Source organism: Puma concolor, chromosome A1, assembly GCF_028749965.1.
Source record: "Puma concolor isolate L17-30 chromosome A1, mPumCon1.1.hap2, whole genome shotgun sequence".
NCBI lineage: Eukaryota > Metazoa > Chordata > Mammalia > Carnivora > Felidae > Puma > Puma concolor.
Genome location: NC_141667.1, coordinates 232,834,485 through 232,850,678, shown reverse-complemented (window position 1 = coordinate 232,850,678; position 16,194 = coordinate 232,834,485). Strand labels below are relative to the sequence as shown.

The window sequence follows — 16,194 nt, the reverse complement described above, 5'->3', positions numbered from 1 at the left end:
AACTTAAAAAGACCTAATGCATTTATTTTTTAAGTTGATTACAGAATAGTCTCTTGAATATATGCTACATCAAACATGGCTCCGATGCAGAAAATCTCTTCCATCGCTTCAGATCTCACCAGGAGAGACCATTTTTAAATGGTCTCATTAAAAAGAATACACTAAATAAACTTACATGGAAAATATTATAAATAATTTAATTAATACAAAATACCCTTTCACTCAGGACACGAAAAATGATCTGGAGGCTTCATCTCCCCGGAGTTTAGTCCTAATATTGCCACTAGCTCCTATCATAAACCATTTGTAGCTCAGCTGCCTCACATTTAAGGCAATGAATCTAATTCATTTTCAAAGATTGCTTTGATACATGCAAGCAGCTGCTGGTGATTTAAAACATGGAATCATGATGGAACTCAGCAGACATATGACATATAAGGCATAACTTGAAACGATGCACAAACCACTGCCGGAAACCACGGTATAAGGATTACCTTGGCGTGCAGAAACAGGGATTGAGAAGTGTTAGAAGTGTGAGAAGTCCATTAAGTGAAAAGGACAGAACTATGAGCAGGGTTGCCAAATTTGTAACTAATGCCAAACAGATCAGATGCATCCCAGAAACATTTTGTCTGAAACAAGGTAAATTATATTCTCCTATTGACTCACACTCTAATTCCAGTGTAGTGTTCCCATAGGGGGAAAAAAACCCAAACGTAACTATATTTAAAATATCAATAAGTATCTTCAGCTTCTTTATTCTCTCACAATCTCTAATGAGAATTTAACCAAGTAGGTAAGAGATCTATCTATGTACTAGGATATATTAAAACACACCCATAGATACCACTGAATACATGTAGGAAAGTAACACAGCAAAGCAGATATAAATAAGGTGAAAAGATTTAGACTCAAATCCTGGTTCTGCCACTTACTTATTCAGATGACTTTGGGAAAATAACAAACTCCGTAAGCTTCAATTTCCTCAGCTGTAAATGGGGTTCATAATAATAAATAAGCAATAGTAATGTGAGCAAAGAATAACAGAAGCTACTTCGTGGAATTGTTGGAGGTTTCAATAAGATAATGCTTATAAAACATACAGTAAGTGACCATTAATTAGTTTTCATCCCTTCCCTGAAAATGATCACCCACTTCACAAGACTTGGACATTTACAAAATCGTAACTTCTCTGCCAGAGTTACTCACGATGTTTCAGAAAACAAAGGATGTATGCAGAATGAGCAGGGACGAAATAAAGGAGTTTTATAAAGAAGATTATAATTTTTTAATTCTGTTATTCTTATTTATCTGAACAATAATATTGCAGTGCTTTATTCCAGAATTGACCATTCGTTTTAATTACTCATCATATGTCAGTTACTTAGGCATTAAATTCTTTTAATTAATTCCATCAGGTAGAGAGATTCCCACTTTACATACAACAAAACTAACATTTGGAGAAATTAAATAACTCGCTCAAGGTCCTGAAGCAAGTGAGTGGCAGGAATGGAATTCAAACTCAGATCTCATGGATTTAACTCAAGTGCCTTCCCATGAAACCAAGAATATCTAAGGACTATACCCACCACTCACTATCTCTAGGTGAAAATTTCATTACGTTTTGTTGTATGTGACCTGTAGAAGAAACAAAACTGTAAAAGGAGGAAAATATTATACAACTCTAACCTCCCAAAACTTCAAACCCTCAACTTACAATCTTAGTATTTACTCATTTTATCAGCCCATGCACAATACTCAAGAATTCTTTCACTGGTAGAACCTTGTGAAGTTATCGAAAGTTTTCCCATCGTTGTTGGTGATACACATGAGAATGGGAACCTGTTCCCACCCAACCCACCGCCACCCCCCACCCCTCCCCCAAACAATATATAGTCTTGGATTTGTTTTTATTAAGGTTTTCTGGTCCATAAAAAATCTTTATATATAATGGCTATATACAGGGAAAATTCTTCTTTAGTTTAGTATGGAGAAACGAGGTTCAGAGAAATACATTCTGGTCCATTCATCTGTCACTTTCATTAAGAATAAGGATTAAAAATAAATAAAATCTGTGTTATGGGCAGTTAACAGAGGATAAATAAAAGGAAACAGTGGGCTAATGATGTTTGTCTAATAAGAAGTTTTCAGTAAGTGTTCATCAATGGGAAATTACCAGCCACACTTTTTTATTCTGTTTGAGCCACAAATATTAGAGTTAATATCTGTGGCCACAGCTTTTTAAAATAAATCATGGCGCTCTAGCAATTTGGAACAGATATTTCCTATATTGTAAATTATTTCCAGGACCAGATGACTTCACTGGCAAATTCTACCAAACATTTAAAGAACAGTTAACACCAATCCTTCTGAAACTCTTCCAAAAAATCAAAAAGAGGGGACACTTCCAAACTCATTTTATAAGGCCAGCATTACCCTGATAGCAAAGCCTGGTAAGAATACTACAAAAAAACTACAGACTGATATCCCTAATGAATACAAAAATTCTTAACAAAGTATTAGCAAAATATTCCTATTGAATATAAATTCAACAATACATCAAAAGAATGATATACCCTGACCAAATGGGGTTTATCCCTGGGATATCAGGGTGGTTCAACATACACAAACCAATAAATGTGATACAACACATTAACAGAAGGAAAAATAAAAATCGTATGATCATCTCAATAGATGAAAAAAAAAAGCATGTGACAAAATAAAATAGTCTTTCATGATAAAAACCCTCCATGAATTGGGTACAGAAGGAACACACCTCAACATAATAAAGGCCTTATACAATTAAGCCCACAACCAACATCATACTTAACAGTGAAAAATGGAAAATTTCTGCTCTACGATCAGAAACAAGACAAGACTGCCCACTCTCATCATTTTTACTCCGTGTAATACTAGAAGTCCTAGCTAGTGCAATTGGGCGAGACAAAAAAATAAAAGGCATTCAAATCAGAAATGAAGAAGCAAAAGTTGTCATTATTTGCAGACAATATGATCTTATACATAAAAAACTCTAAAAGGCTCAATCAAAATTCTCTTAGAACCAATCAAGAAATTCAGTAAAGTTGCAGGATATAAAGTCAACATACAGCAATCAGTGGTGTTTCTACAAACTAACACGGAAACATCTGAAAAAAGAAAGACAACGATCCCATTCACAACAGCATCAAAAACAATAAAATCCTTAGGAATAAATTTAATAACCAAGGAAGTGACGATCTGTACAACGAAAACTACAAAACTTTAATGAAAGAAATGGAAGAAAATACAAACAAGTGGAAAGACACCCCATGTTTATGGATGGGAAGACTAACACTGTTAAAATGTCTATACTACCCAAAGCCATCTACACATTTAACACAATCCCTATCAAAATTCCAATAGCGTTTTTCACAACAATGGGGAAAAAAATCTAAAATTTGTATGAAGCCAGAAAGACCACCAATAACCAAAGCAATCATGAGAAAGAACAAAGCCAGAGGCATCACACTTCTGATTTCAAACTATACTACAAAGCTTTAGTAATTAAAACAGTAGAGTACTGGGCGCCTGGGTGGCTCGGTCAGCTGAGCATCCAAATTCAGCTCAGGTCATGGTCTCACCATCCGTGAGTGCAAGCCCCACATCAGGCTCTGCACTGCCAAGTGTGGAGCCTGCTCAGATTTCTTGCTCTCTCCTCTCTCTACCCCTCCCCTGCTTGCGCTTTCTCTCTCTTTCAAAATAAATAAATAAACTTGAAAAAAAAAAACAGTACAGTACTGTCATAAAAACACATACAAAGACTAATGGGACAGAACACAGAGTACAGAAATAAACCCTTGCATTTATGGTTAACTAATATTTGACAAGAGAACCAAGAATACTCAATGGGGAAAAAATAGTTTCTTCGACAAATGGTGTTGAGAAAGTTGGATAACCACAAGCAGAAAAATAAAATTGGACACCTATCTTATACCATTCACAAAAATGAAGTCAAACTAGATTTAAAAGACTTAAACATAAGATGTGATATTGTAAAACTCATAGAAGAAAACATGGAAAGAAACTCCTCGACATTGGTCTTGGCAATGATTTTTTGGACTGGACATCAAAAGCAAAAGTCAAGTGAAACTACATCAAACTAAAAAGCTTCTACACAGAAAAAAACAAGTCAAGAATGAAAAGGCAGCCTATCGAATGGGAAAAAATACTTGCAAACCATATATTGAGTAATGGGTTAATATTCAAAATACATAAAGAACTCATACAACTCAACAACAACAAAATCCAATTAAAAATGGGCAGAGGAACAAAAATAAGTATTTTTCCAAATGAGACATCCAAAATGGCCGATGGGTACAGAAAAAAAAATGTTCATTACTACTAATTATCAAGAAAATGCAAATCAAAACCCCTATGAGATATCACCTCTCACACCTGTTGGAATGGCCCTCATCAAGAAGATAAAAGGCAAGTGTTGGCAAAAATGTGGAAAAAAGAGAACCTTTATTCACTGATAATGGGAATGCAAATTGGTTCAGCCCCCGTGGAAAACAGTATGGAGGTTCTTTTAAAAAATTAAAAATAGATCTACCAAATGATCCATCAATTGGTAGCTGGCTACATATCCAAAGGAAATAAAAACAGGATACGGAAGAGATGTATGCACTCCCATGTTGACTGCAAAATTATTCACAATAGCCAAGCTATGGAAACCATCTAAGTGTTTGCTTATTTGGTGGAATATTACTCAGCCATGAGAAAGGAGGAAATCTTGCCATCCGTAGCAACATGGATGGACCTTGAGGGCATTATGCTAAGTGAGATAAGTCACACAGAAAAAGGCAAACACTGTATGATATCACTTATACCTGGACTCTGTAAAAACCAAAACTGTAACAACAGAGAGTTAAACACCAGGGGCTGAGAATTGGGAGGATGCTTAAGGGTACAAACTTGCAACCAGTAGATAAATAAGTCCTGGAAACCTAACATACAGCATAGAGGTAATATACAACAATACTGTATTACAATTTTGGAAGGTGCTAAGAGACTAAATCTCAATTGCTCCCCCCCACACAGACAAACACGAAAGACAATTATGTGACACGATGGAGGTGGAAGCTAATGCTATCATGGTAATCAAACTGCCATATATATACATATCTCAAATCAACACATTCTATGCCTTAGCTTCTATAATGTTACATTTTAACATACCTAAATAAGGTTATTTTCAGCTTTTAGCTGTAAACTAGAAGTATATTTCTGAATTAATGCCTTTCAGAAAAAGACTGAGGTATTTTGTTACACATACATACATAAAATCTTCAAGTGCTGATCAATCAAAATGCCATTATTTCTTTTTTTCGGTACTTACTTTGGGACTTCCATGGTAACAACCCTATGACTCCTGAAATGTTGACTTTGGAGAGATAAGGGTTATCTTAATCCAAAACACCTGCGAGTGGTTACATCTGCAAAAAGGGCTACGTTGTTGCAGACTTTAGAGAAGAATCATCATCTAGTGTTCTTATGATGGGAATCCTAAAATTATCTGCAAGTCTGTGGAAAAAACCCTGAAGGAGTAAATTAACCACTTTTCACAGTTTTTTAAATGCTTTTAGAAAATTCTGAGATCAACAAGTTAAACACATGATCACAGCTACTGACCGAAAGGAAACTTATTTTGTATGACGCAACACTCTGGTCACAACAGCACTTCACAATCGGAAAGCCAGAAAGACCTAAACTCAGATCCTGGTCTAGCTCAGCTTATAGGTGAGGGTCTCTCAGGTCTCAATTTCCTCACTTGTGAAATTAATGGAATTATTCATTCAATGTCGGTTGAATGCCTACTATGTATCGAACACTGTTTTAGCAACAGAAGTCTGTTGTTCATAACTCGTTTTGAGAAAATAAAAACATGGCCCTTGCCCTAGCAAAGCTCCTAATTTTGTGAAGAGACAAAGAAATGCAATGTGCTAACTGCTATGAACAAACTGCTGTGCTTAAGCAAACTGAGAAAGGCTGCAGAGAGAAAACACAGTTGAGCTGAGACTCGAACAATGAATATGAATTGCTCAGATGGGGATTATGGGAATCCCCTGAAGAAAACAAACTGGGCAAAGACAAAAAGACAGGAAAAAACAAGACTAGACGGGTTTAATGTAGATGATGCGTAGGCTGGGCACCAGGGAGATAAAATTTAGAGTATTATAGACCACACTGGGGAACCTGACCTTTAACTTTTAAGGAATGATAAGGTTCCTTCTACATTATGATTCTGGAAACTGGCTGCAGGCCCAACCAGATGAATCCAATCGGTCCACATTTCATCTAAAGCTGTCAGAATCTTCTAAAGCAAAAAAAAAGTTTTAAAACAAAAAAGCCATCCAGGCTTTGATGCTGATAGGAAATCTAAAAGACCTCACTCACTTAACTGGTAAATTTTAGGACTAGCAGATTTCCATTGTTATGATTAGAGTAGTCAAACATTCTAAAAGCAAGATATATGACAAATGATTTACTTCTATTCTACATCAAATATAAACTCTCTATAAACGGAGAGGTGCGAAAATTGTAAACAAGTATTAAATTTACATACCCCCAAAATATTTTCCATACTTTGTTTAAATAAAGCTTCGCTCTCTGCATTCGGAATATCAGTTACCTATAAAAGTACCCAAAGAAACTACAAGGTCCCATTTACCTGTGTTCTGCAGGTACAGGAGGCGGCCAAACAGCAGGATCTCTAAATGGCTCATCTTGACAGGACACAGGGAAATCTGGGGGCTTGTCAATTTTAAAACTTTCCAAAGTGCTGACAATACTTTTAACTTGTTCATATTCTTCCAGTAATTCCTGCCGAACCTTAAAAGGAAATAATCTTTACGCTAGAAACTGTTTACGGTTTACATGAATGGCAAATAACAAATTGCTACTGAATGCAAGTTTTCTCAATATCAAAGTATGCAAAATGAATCATTAAAACATTAAAAAAACAAAGAACCATGTAAAGTAATATAGATAGAGGGCAGGGATTGGACTGAAAAAAGACATTATGCACCTTTTTGTAAGGGAAGTAGTCATGATTTTTTCAAAATGGAACTCTATTTCTACCAGTGAACGTGATGACCATTAATAGAATTTAAAACAAGCAGTAAGGCAGTAACAAGGTAACCATTCCCCGAAATCTAAAATGTTATGCTAAATCCTTTTAATATATTTGTAAAATAGCTTCCAGAATACTATCAGCCAGAATTTTCACCAGCATTAGGAAATGCTAACTCCGAATATCACTAAGTATGAAATGCCTATTACGAGCATCTGAAAACCTGAAATGGTGTAATACTAAGCATTACCCAGTTCCATTTTTTTTTAAGTTTATTTATTTATTTTGAGAGAGAAAGAGAGAACGAGCATGGGAGGGGCAGAAAGAGATGGGGAAAGAGGATCCGAAGTGGGCTCTGTGCTGACAGCAGAGAGCCAGATGTGGGGCTTGAACTCACTAACCGTGAGATCAAGACCTGAGCCGAAGTAGGACGCTTACCCGACTGAGTCACCCAGACGCCCCTCCGATTTTTATTTACATTCTCTTTCACCTAAAACCTGAATTCTTCTGGCCTTGTTTAAATTCTTTCAAGTGTTGGATAAAGTTCACTTTGAATTCAAAGGCAAGATTTTTTCCCTCATTTAAAAAACTTCACTGAGTTCCTACTACATGGAACTTCTTGTGTTTTCAAACTTTGAGACCAAACTAATTTTCAAAGGCAAATAGATAACAGATTGAAAATTATATTCATAAATTCCTTTTAACAACTCTAATTTGTTTTCTGACCAGAAAGTATACTTTACTGTAGAGAAAAGAAAAATCTAGATACAATTCAACTGCTAATATATGCTATTATATACTTGGAGAAATAAAATTACAGAACCTAAGGGAAATGAACCGTAAAAATAAATGAATAGAAATGGTCACTATTTAACACAATTAAGGAATTGTCAAAAATATTTCCGTGCTAGATTAATAAACCACTCTTGCCTGTGGCTACTGTGCAGGATAGAACACAACTACAAATTTCAACTGGAGTTAAAGCAAGTATATTGTTCTCACTCAACATAATTTGGTAACACTTAAGTCAGAAAATAAGTCAAATTTACCCTGAAACCTTAGTGAAATATCAATTTCTGACATGGAAAAATTAGAAGAAACACTTGAAAGGCATTAGTACATTAAATAGAAACTTCAAAGAAATGCTTGACTTTGTACTTTTAACTTTAAAAGGATTTTAAGTTTTAAAACTAAGTGGGGAAATTCTAATTCAAGTTTTTATTAACTGTACTATTATATAATCAAGTTGTACAGTCAAAAGACACAGCAAATATATTAGCTTTATTAGATTATTGATTCCTTTGTATTTGTAGGGAGTCTTTCAAAATACTCTTTTAAGAAAGAGGAAACTTTCTTAAAGGAAAAGTTTTGTGAAATGGGTCAAAACTCCATGTAAAAATGAAAGGGAAAAGGGTGAGTATAAATACCTTATATCAAAAATTTATAAACACACACAACTAGGTGACTGATCATGAAAATTAAAAAAATTACGAGTAGATTCCATGACAATTAAGTATCTGCAAAATATGCCTCATGAAAGGTATTATCAAAAATATTCACCAGGCAAGACAAAATTATTCAGAGTACATTTTAAATACATTTCAGTATTCAGACAAATAAGAAACAACTATTTACAAAACCTCTAACTAATAGTCCAACAGTCTATACTCCAACTAACAGTCCTCCAACGGTCCAACTCTGGTCTCTCAAGTATAATAAACTATTACCCTCACCTGAGCGTGTCTTACCTGTTGCCATTTGCCTTTGACAGCCGGGTCTCTGACTGATTGGCAATGTCTCTGAATCTGCTGTATCACGCCCTGGTAATATACCATTGATGAGTCATAGTTTCCAAGAAGTGCAAATTCTCTTCCTTTCTTTGCATTGTCACAAATCTCAGCCAAATTCATTTTCTTGAAGAGAACTAAAGAGAACACATAAGGTCTTCTTATTAAGTTTTCAGCACCAACTTTAGAACATTTTTTCTTATTCTTTAAAATATCTGCTTGGGGGCGCCTGGGTGGCTCAGTCGGTTGAGCATCCGACTTTAGCTCAGGTCATAATCTCACGGATCGTGGGTTCCAACCCCACATCCGGCACTGTGTTAACAGAAAAAAAAAAAAAATTAAATTAAAAAAAAAAGTATCTGCTTAAAAGTACTTTCAAAGTCAAAATGGTTCTCTCATTCTTTGAGGTTATCTGAATGCATCTTATAATACTGAGCAGAGTTTCTAATTTTGGAAGCACAAAGGAGATCATAAAAGAACACCCAAGAAGATAACACAGAAATTACACAGCTCTGAACTACTGGTTTATGTTACAGGTACATAAATTGGACACTAGTTTTCCTTGCTCGTTTATAATTACCACAAGCTGTAATTACCATAAAAATGGACTTGATTTTATTCAATTTATTTTTGATGATGTAGAAACATATAACTGCAGAAATTAGTTCTCCCTAAAACATTTTGGCCCCCCAAACAAAAGGTCGTACTTTCTTTTTCTTTTTGGAAAGACAAAATGTTTTATTTTAAAACCCTGGAAAAGCTATTGAAAAGACAAATATCCATTATATAACCATGAACGTTAAATATCTGGAAACTGTCAATCTTCGAAAAGGTGGTAGGCACTTCCAAAGAGCTAAATATTGCAAATGATTCTACCGTATGTCTTCTCTATTATCAACAGTACTTGATGTGATGTAAAATACCAAGAAGACTCAACTAATTATTTGGTCGCCATCTTAGGGTTCAATTCAATTACCCAAGTAAAAGTTTTGTCCAAGATGTTCCTGTCACAAGAAACTTCTGGGTGAATTTCAAAAAGGTTCACTAAAGGATCTTCGTTTGTTTGAGTATTACTGTACTGTTGGTTACTGGCCACTACAGATGCTGGTTCTAGGCCAGCCCAAGGGTCTTCAAGCATTGAAGGCTTGAAATAACTTTCCAACTCATTAGACATTCTTTTTTCTCTACCACGATCCAAATGGTGTAGATGTCCTTGGAGAACCCTGGGGGTGAGGCTGCTGTTCCCGTGGGGGAATAGCCAAATCGCTGCTGGGACCCCGCGGGGTACTTGGAATAAGGAGTGAGGGCAGCCGCCAGGGGACGCCAGGGAATGGAGACCCAAATCAGCCTCCCACCCCCCGCCCCCCCCACCCCCCCCCCGGAAGCTGCCGCCCTGTCGCGGAGGGTGGCTGCTCCCTTTGGGCCTTGATCCTTGATCGGGGCAGAATGGTGGCGTGTGTGGCGGATTCCCGTAAGGTCCCGAGGGGAGGGCGGCCGCGGTTCGCCTCCAAGCGGGGTAACGCGGAAGCTGCTCAAACTACCCCAACCTCCTACACCCACGCCAGGGTAGGGAGCAGTCGGGGTCAAAAATTCTGTCGGTGCATATCAGGAGACGACGATGAAGACCTCACTGCCATGCTCTCCCCCAAAAAGTCACACTTAAGGAAGACATTTTAAAGGAACAGCTTGCAGTGTGGTCCATGCATCGTTTATATGTATTTAATTGTCCCATACAACTGAAATCTAAGCAAAAACCTGTGAATGAAACTACCTGAGCCCCTTTTGCTCCTCAAATTGTAATCTTCTATGATCTCATCATTCTCTATAGCTTCCTGTCTGTGCAAATAACTATCATTTTTCTTTCCCCTTCTACAGATGCTAGGAAGAACATCGTCTGACCTTCTGGTTTCTACCAAAGCTCTCGGGCCCGGTAATTCTAGCTTTTCTTCCTGGCTTCCCAAAAGTCTCCCAGAATCATCCAAGGGCTCTAAATGCCAAGTCACTTGCCACTAAAGACTACAAATTGGGGGGAGTTCAGAGATATAGACGAACGGCATCCTGGAGAAGTCCAAATTGCCCAGCTTATTTCCCAAAACAGTAAACCAAAAGATCCACTTGGTAGAGAACATCAAAGTATTTCTCCACGCCTTTCTGAGGCAATTACATTCTGGTGTGAGCTTGGCTTTCTCTCTACGTCTTATCTATTCTTAAGGAGCTCAAAAACCCCTCCTCAAAATTAAGCACATCTAGTTCTAGGCATTTCAACGGACTCCAGTACATTCTTAGAAATAAAGCTGTTTCCTTTATGTGTTTTGATTATTAGTCCCTTCCCCCAGCATAAGTTCCTTGAAGGCAGCATCTGTGTTACTTTAGAATTACACCACAACAAAAGGTACACTAGCTTTGCACAGTCAGAAACTTCAGCATTTAACAGATCTAGCCACAGAACACAGGGCAACCGGGCAAAGCCTCTTCTTCAAACTAGAACATTAACACAAAGCAACAAGATCTCATACTGAATGAGCTGTAATTAGTAAGTCCGGTAAGGAAAAAAAAAAAAAAAGCTGTTCCATATATTATTTTCTTTTAAAAGCATTAATTCTGCTAATATGTGCTGTCACACAACTATGCAGGATAAAAATATCTTCATGTAGGGGCCGCCTGGGTGGCTCAATCAGTTAAGCATCCAACTCTTGATTTCAGCTCAGGTCATGATCTCATGGTCATGAGATAGAGCCCCATGATTCTCTCTACTTCTGTTCTCCCTACTCCCGAATGCTCTCTCTCTCTCTCTCAAAATAAAAACCAATATCTTGATGTAAAGCAGGGGTCAGCAAACTTTTTGTATAAAGAATCAGACAGTAAACATTGTAGGTTATAGTAATAACCGTTGAGTGCAACTTGTTATAAAACCAGTCTCCTAGTAAGAATGAAGTTCTTTTGGGGGGATAATATTTCACTTAGTTGAGATTAAAAATTAGCGTTCCCTATAATCAAAATCAACTGCAAACGTTCATATGGTAATGCTACTTTCTAAATAAGAATGTATGTATTTCACGTTTGAAAGTGTCTTTTTACCCTGAAAGGTGCCAGGCCGTCACATACACACGATTTCAATTCAGCATATTCATTGTTTGGAAGATACCTACAGACTTAATTCTTCTCTTAATATTTGTCTTTCATCTTTCAGTATGTCCTTCCACTGCAGATCAATCACCTCCAATCGGAGGGTAAGGTGGGTGCAAATGCCTCAACCACACAGCGAAACGGATTTTGTAATAGGGTCGTTTCCTTTGCACTCACATCAAAGTCTGAGACCGAGCTCAGAAAATACGTCTACTGCAACCCTGAGTGGGAACGGCGACTTTGTTTTCTTTACCTTAACTTCTGACGGCCTGCAAAGCTATCTAAAACAGCTTAATGTTATTTGTGATTCAAACAACACTAGCTGGCATCGAAATCACTTTTCATTTTGCATATAAGCACGGTTTGGCTTATAATTTTAGGTTGAATACTTTAAGAAACATGACCAAGTGCAGCAAAAACTGACTTCCAAAGCCATTCGGTGTTCAAGCACAGTGGTTGAGAGCAGTTCTTCTCATTCGGAAAGATCTCAAATCAGCCCAGACCTCAAAAGACTGGAATAGAATTTTACTGTTACTACTAGGCCACTGAACTGCAATGTGGTGGGGCAAGTCAGGGTTTTCGGCTTCTACTTCTGATCAAAATTCACGCAGCTAACAATGACTAAGTCCACAGGAGCAACACGACCAGTTCTGTATTTCATGCTACACTCAAATGTTCTCTGCAAAATACCTGCTGATAAATACAATAAATAACCCTATATTTTAGCCACTTTACATTTCCACAGTTTCGTAAATTTGCTCACCTAAGCCGTTTTCTGTTAGAGACATATTTTTACTTCCATCAATTGTAATGCATCTTAACAGATCCCACCTCTCGGGTCATACAAAATTAGTGTTTTCTGAACTTTTTGTAAATATTTTTGTCAGCAGTTATTCCGTGAGCACTATCATTAAAACTAATTCTTCAAAAACTTCAAGCTTTGACTTGACTTCTTGAATAACAATAACTGAGCTGTATTGGTAACCTCTGCCAATCCGCAAAAGCCAGGGAAAACCACTCAAAATCATTCGCTTTGTTTTTTAATTGATTACTAATGTTCTCAACCCTTGCAGCAACTGTTCTTGCCAAAAGGCTAATAGCTTTAAACAAGTTTATTCTCTCCAGACACATTTCTTTGGCTACTACAATCAAAGGCGATTTAGTTAAGGCACCATCAGTAGTAAATGACTTCCTTACTTGACTAACAAATGAAATACTCGGAAACTTAATCTGGGCACAGTCTGATTTTCATTTTTAATAATTCTGTGAAGAAATTCTGCTGTGGCTAAGATATTCCTTTTTCAATTTTCTAATTTGTCTGGCCATTGTTTTCCTGTGAGTTGGGAATATTGTGATGACTGATTAGTCTGGTAATGTCAGCATATACTGTATTTCCTTAGCACAGCTATAGTCTCACCGCATAATAATCAATGCTTTGTCATCTAATTTGATAATGTATACTTTAGTGTACTTTAGAAGTATAACATGTTGGAGCAGCTGGGTGGCTTAGCCAGTTGAGCGTCTGACTCTTAATTTCGGCTCAGGTCATGATCTCACGAGACTCCACGGGTTGTGGGATCAAGCCTCACATCGCTGAGCTTAGGATTCTCCCTCTTTCTCCCTCTGCCCCTCTTCCCCATTTGGTATGCTCTCACTCTCTCTAAAATAAAAAATTAAGATTAAAAAAATAATAATAATAATAGGGGCCCCTGGGTGGTTCAGTAGGTTAAGTGTCTGACTTCAGCTCAGGTCATGATCTCACAGTTCGTGGGTTCAAACCCAACATCCGGCTCTGTGCTGACAGCTCGGAGCCTGGAGCCTGCTTTGGATTCTGTGTCTCCCTCTCTCTCTGCCCCTCCCCTGCTCACACTCTTGTTTCTCTCTCTCTCTCTCTCTCTCAAATAAACATTAAAAAAATTTTTTTAATAAAAATAAAAGTATAACATGTCAAGTCCATTTTTCTCATCTTTTGTTTCAACACGATGGGTACGTGCTGATAATAAAGTAGAATGTCACAATACAATGATATACAGGGTACTTGAAACAGTGATTATAGTGCACCCAAGTAGTGCAAAACAGTGAGAATGTCACAAAATCTCAGTCCCAATGACTCAAGCTCACAAAAGCAGCCATAAAGAATATGTAAACAAGCATGTGTGCCTGTGTTCAAATAGACCTTTATTTATGGACACTGATAACAGAATTTCATTTAATTTCCACACGTCACAAAACAGTATTCTTCTTTTGACTTTTTTAACCATTAAAAAAATGCAAAAACCATTCTCAGTTCATAAGCCATTCAAAGACAAGTGGCAGTCTGGATACGGCCCCTAGATTGTATTTTGCTGAGTCCTGCTTTCCACTTCTATCTTAAGAATCCAGAAAAATACAAGCAAATTAAACAGCAAGGAAGTAAAAGAGCATAATAAAGAGCAGAAATCAATAAGATAGAAATAGAAGAATAAAAAAGTTTGAATGTAGCCAAGCTGGTTCTTCAGAAGTACCATCATAATGAATATATCTCTAGTAATATTGACCGAGAAAGGGAGAGAGAAAACAAGATTAACAAAATCAGAAATAATGGAGGGGCTAGCACTACAAACTTTAGAGATATTAAAAGGCAAACGAGGGCTTAATAAAATATGCAAATGCTATAAAGGTCACAAAATACCAAAGCTTACTCAAGAAGAAACAGAGTGATTAATCTGAATAGTCCTACATCAACCAGTGATACTCAATTTGAAATTTAAAATCTTCCCCCAAAAAACAAACAAAAAAACCCTCCAGATCCAAATGGCTTCACTCGTGAATTCTCCCAAAGCATTAAAGGAAAAAATAAAAACAATTCTAAACAAATTCTCAGAAAAAAGAAAAGGCATGGGGCACCTGGGTGACTCAATTGGTTGAGCATCCAACTCTTGATTTCAGCTCAGGTCATGATCCCAGGGTCATGGGATCAAACCCCTCACTGAGCTTCATGCTGAGAAAGGAGCCTGATGCGTAAGATTCTCTCTCTCCCTCTGCCCCTCTTCCCTGCTCATCTCTCTCTAAAATAAAATAAATAAATAAATAAATAAATAAATAAATAAATAAATAAATAAATAAATTTTAAAAGGAAAGAAAGAAAAAAGAAGCAGAAAAATTTCCAACTCCTACTTTAAGGGCAGCATTATCCTGATAGCAAAACTAGACATTATAAGAAAAGAAATTTACATAGCAATATCCTTCAGGAACACAAATACAAAAATCTTTAAATTCTAGGTAGTCAAATGCATAAAAAGGATAATCCATTATGACCAAAGAAGGGTCAATACCAAAAATTCAAGATGGTTTATATTAAAAACCAATCAACAGGATTTTAAGAGACTAGAAATGAAATGTATGATCATCTCAATAGAGGCATAAAAAGCTCTGACAAAAAATCAACACCATTCATAAGAACTTTTAGCAAACTAAGAAGAGAATTTCCTCAGCCCAATAGAGTATTCACGAAATCCTTACATCTAAAATCATATTTATTGTGAAAGACTAAATGCTCTCCCCAAAGATCAAGAAATAACAAGCCCAGTATATTTGCTCTCATTCCTTCTATTCTACATTAGAACTAGAGATTCTAACCACTGCAATAGGCGGGAAAAAAAAATAAAAGGCATACAGATTGGAAAAGAAGTAAAGTTGCTTTTATTCATATACAACCTGATTACTAATGTAGAAAATCCTAGGGAATCTACAACAGCTACTAGAATTAGTGAGTTTTGTAACTCAAAATTTATTTTGTAACTCAGAAGTTATTATGCTGCAGGACACAAGGTCAATATAAAAAAAAAAATCAATTGCCTTTCTACATACTAACAATAATTGAAAACAAAAGTTAAAAAACAAAATCACCAAAAAATATGAAATATTCAGGGATAAATTTAACAAAATACATTCAAGAATGTAACATGGAAAACCACCAAATATTGCTAAGAGAAGTTAAGGATGACCTACATTAATGGACATATGTATGTTCACACATTAATGAACTAAAACGTTCAATGTAGGTAAGATGTCAATTCTCTTGAAAGTGAGCCATAGAGTCAATACAATCGCCATCAAAATTCCAGCAGCCTTTCTTGTAAAAAGTGACAAGCTGATTTCAAAATTTACATGGAAATACAAAGGGAATAG

General features: G+C 36.5%; 1 protein-coding gene and 1 pseudogene across 7 annotated transcripts in view; both read right to left on the bottom strand.

The window, feature by feature from the left end:
* KATNAL1 (katanin catalytic subunit A1 like 1) overlaps window positions 1–16,194 on the bottom strand; it is a 101,945-nt gene that overhangs the window by 70,075 nt on the left and 15,676 nt on the right. For all 7 annotated transcript variants that reach the window (XM_086714312.1, XM_086714327.1, XM_086714302.1 and 4 more), the window contains 2 exons: window positions 8,860–9,035; window positions 6,710–6,870 (listed from right to left, as the gene is read on the bottom strand). In XM_086714312.1, coding sequence (XP_086570438.1) covers window positions 6,710–6,870; window positions 8,860–9,021 — 323 coding nt within the window. In that variant the 5' untranslated portion in view covers window positions 9,022–9,035. The remainder of the gene's footprint in view (window positions 1–6,709; window positions 6,871–8,859; window positions 9,036–16,194) is intronic.
* Window positions 9,045–13,642, bottom strand: LOC147584855 (M-phase-specific PLK1-interacting protein pseudogene; annotated as a pseudogene).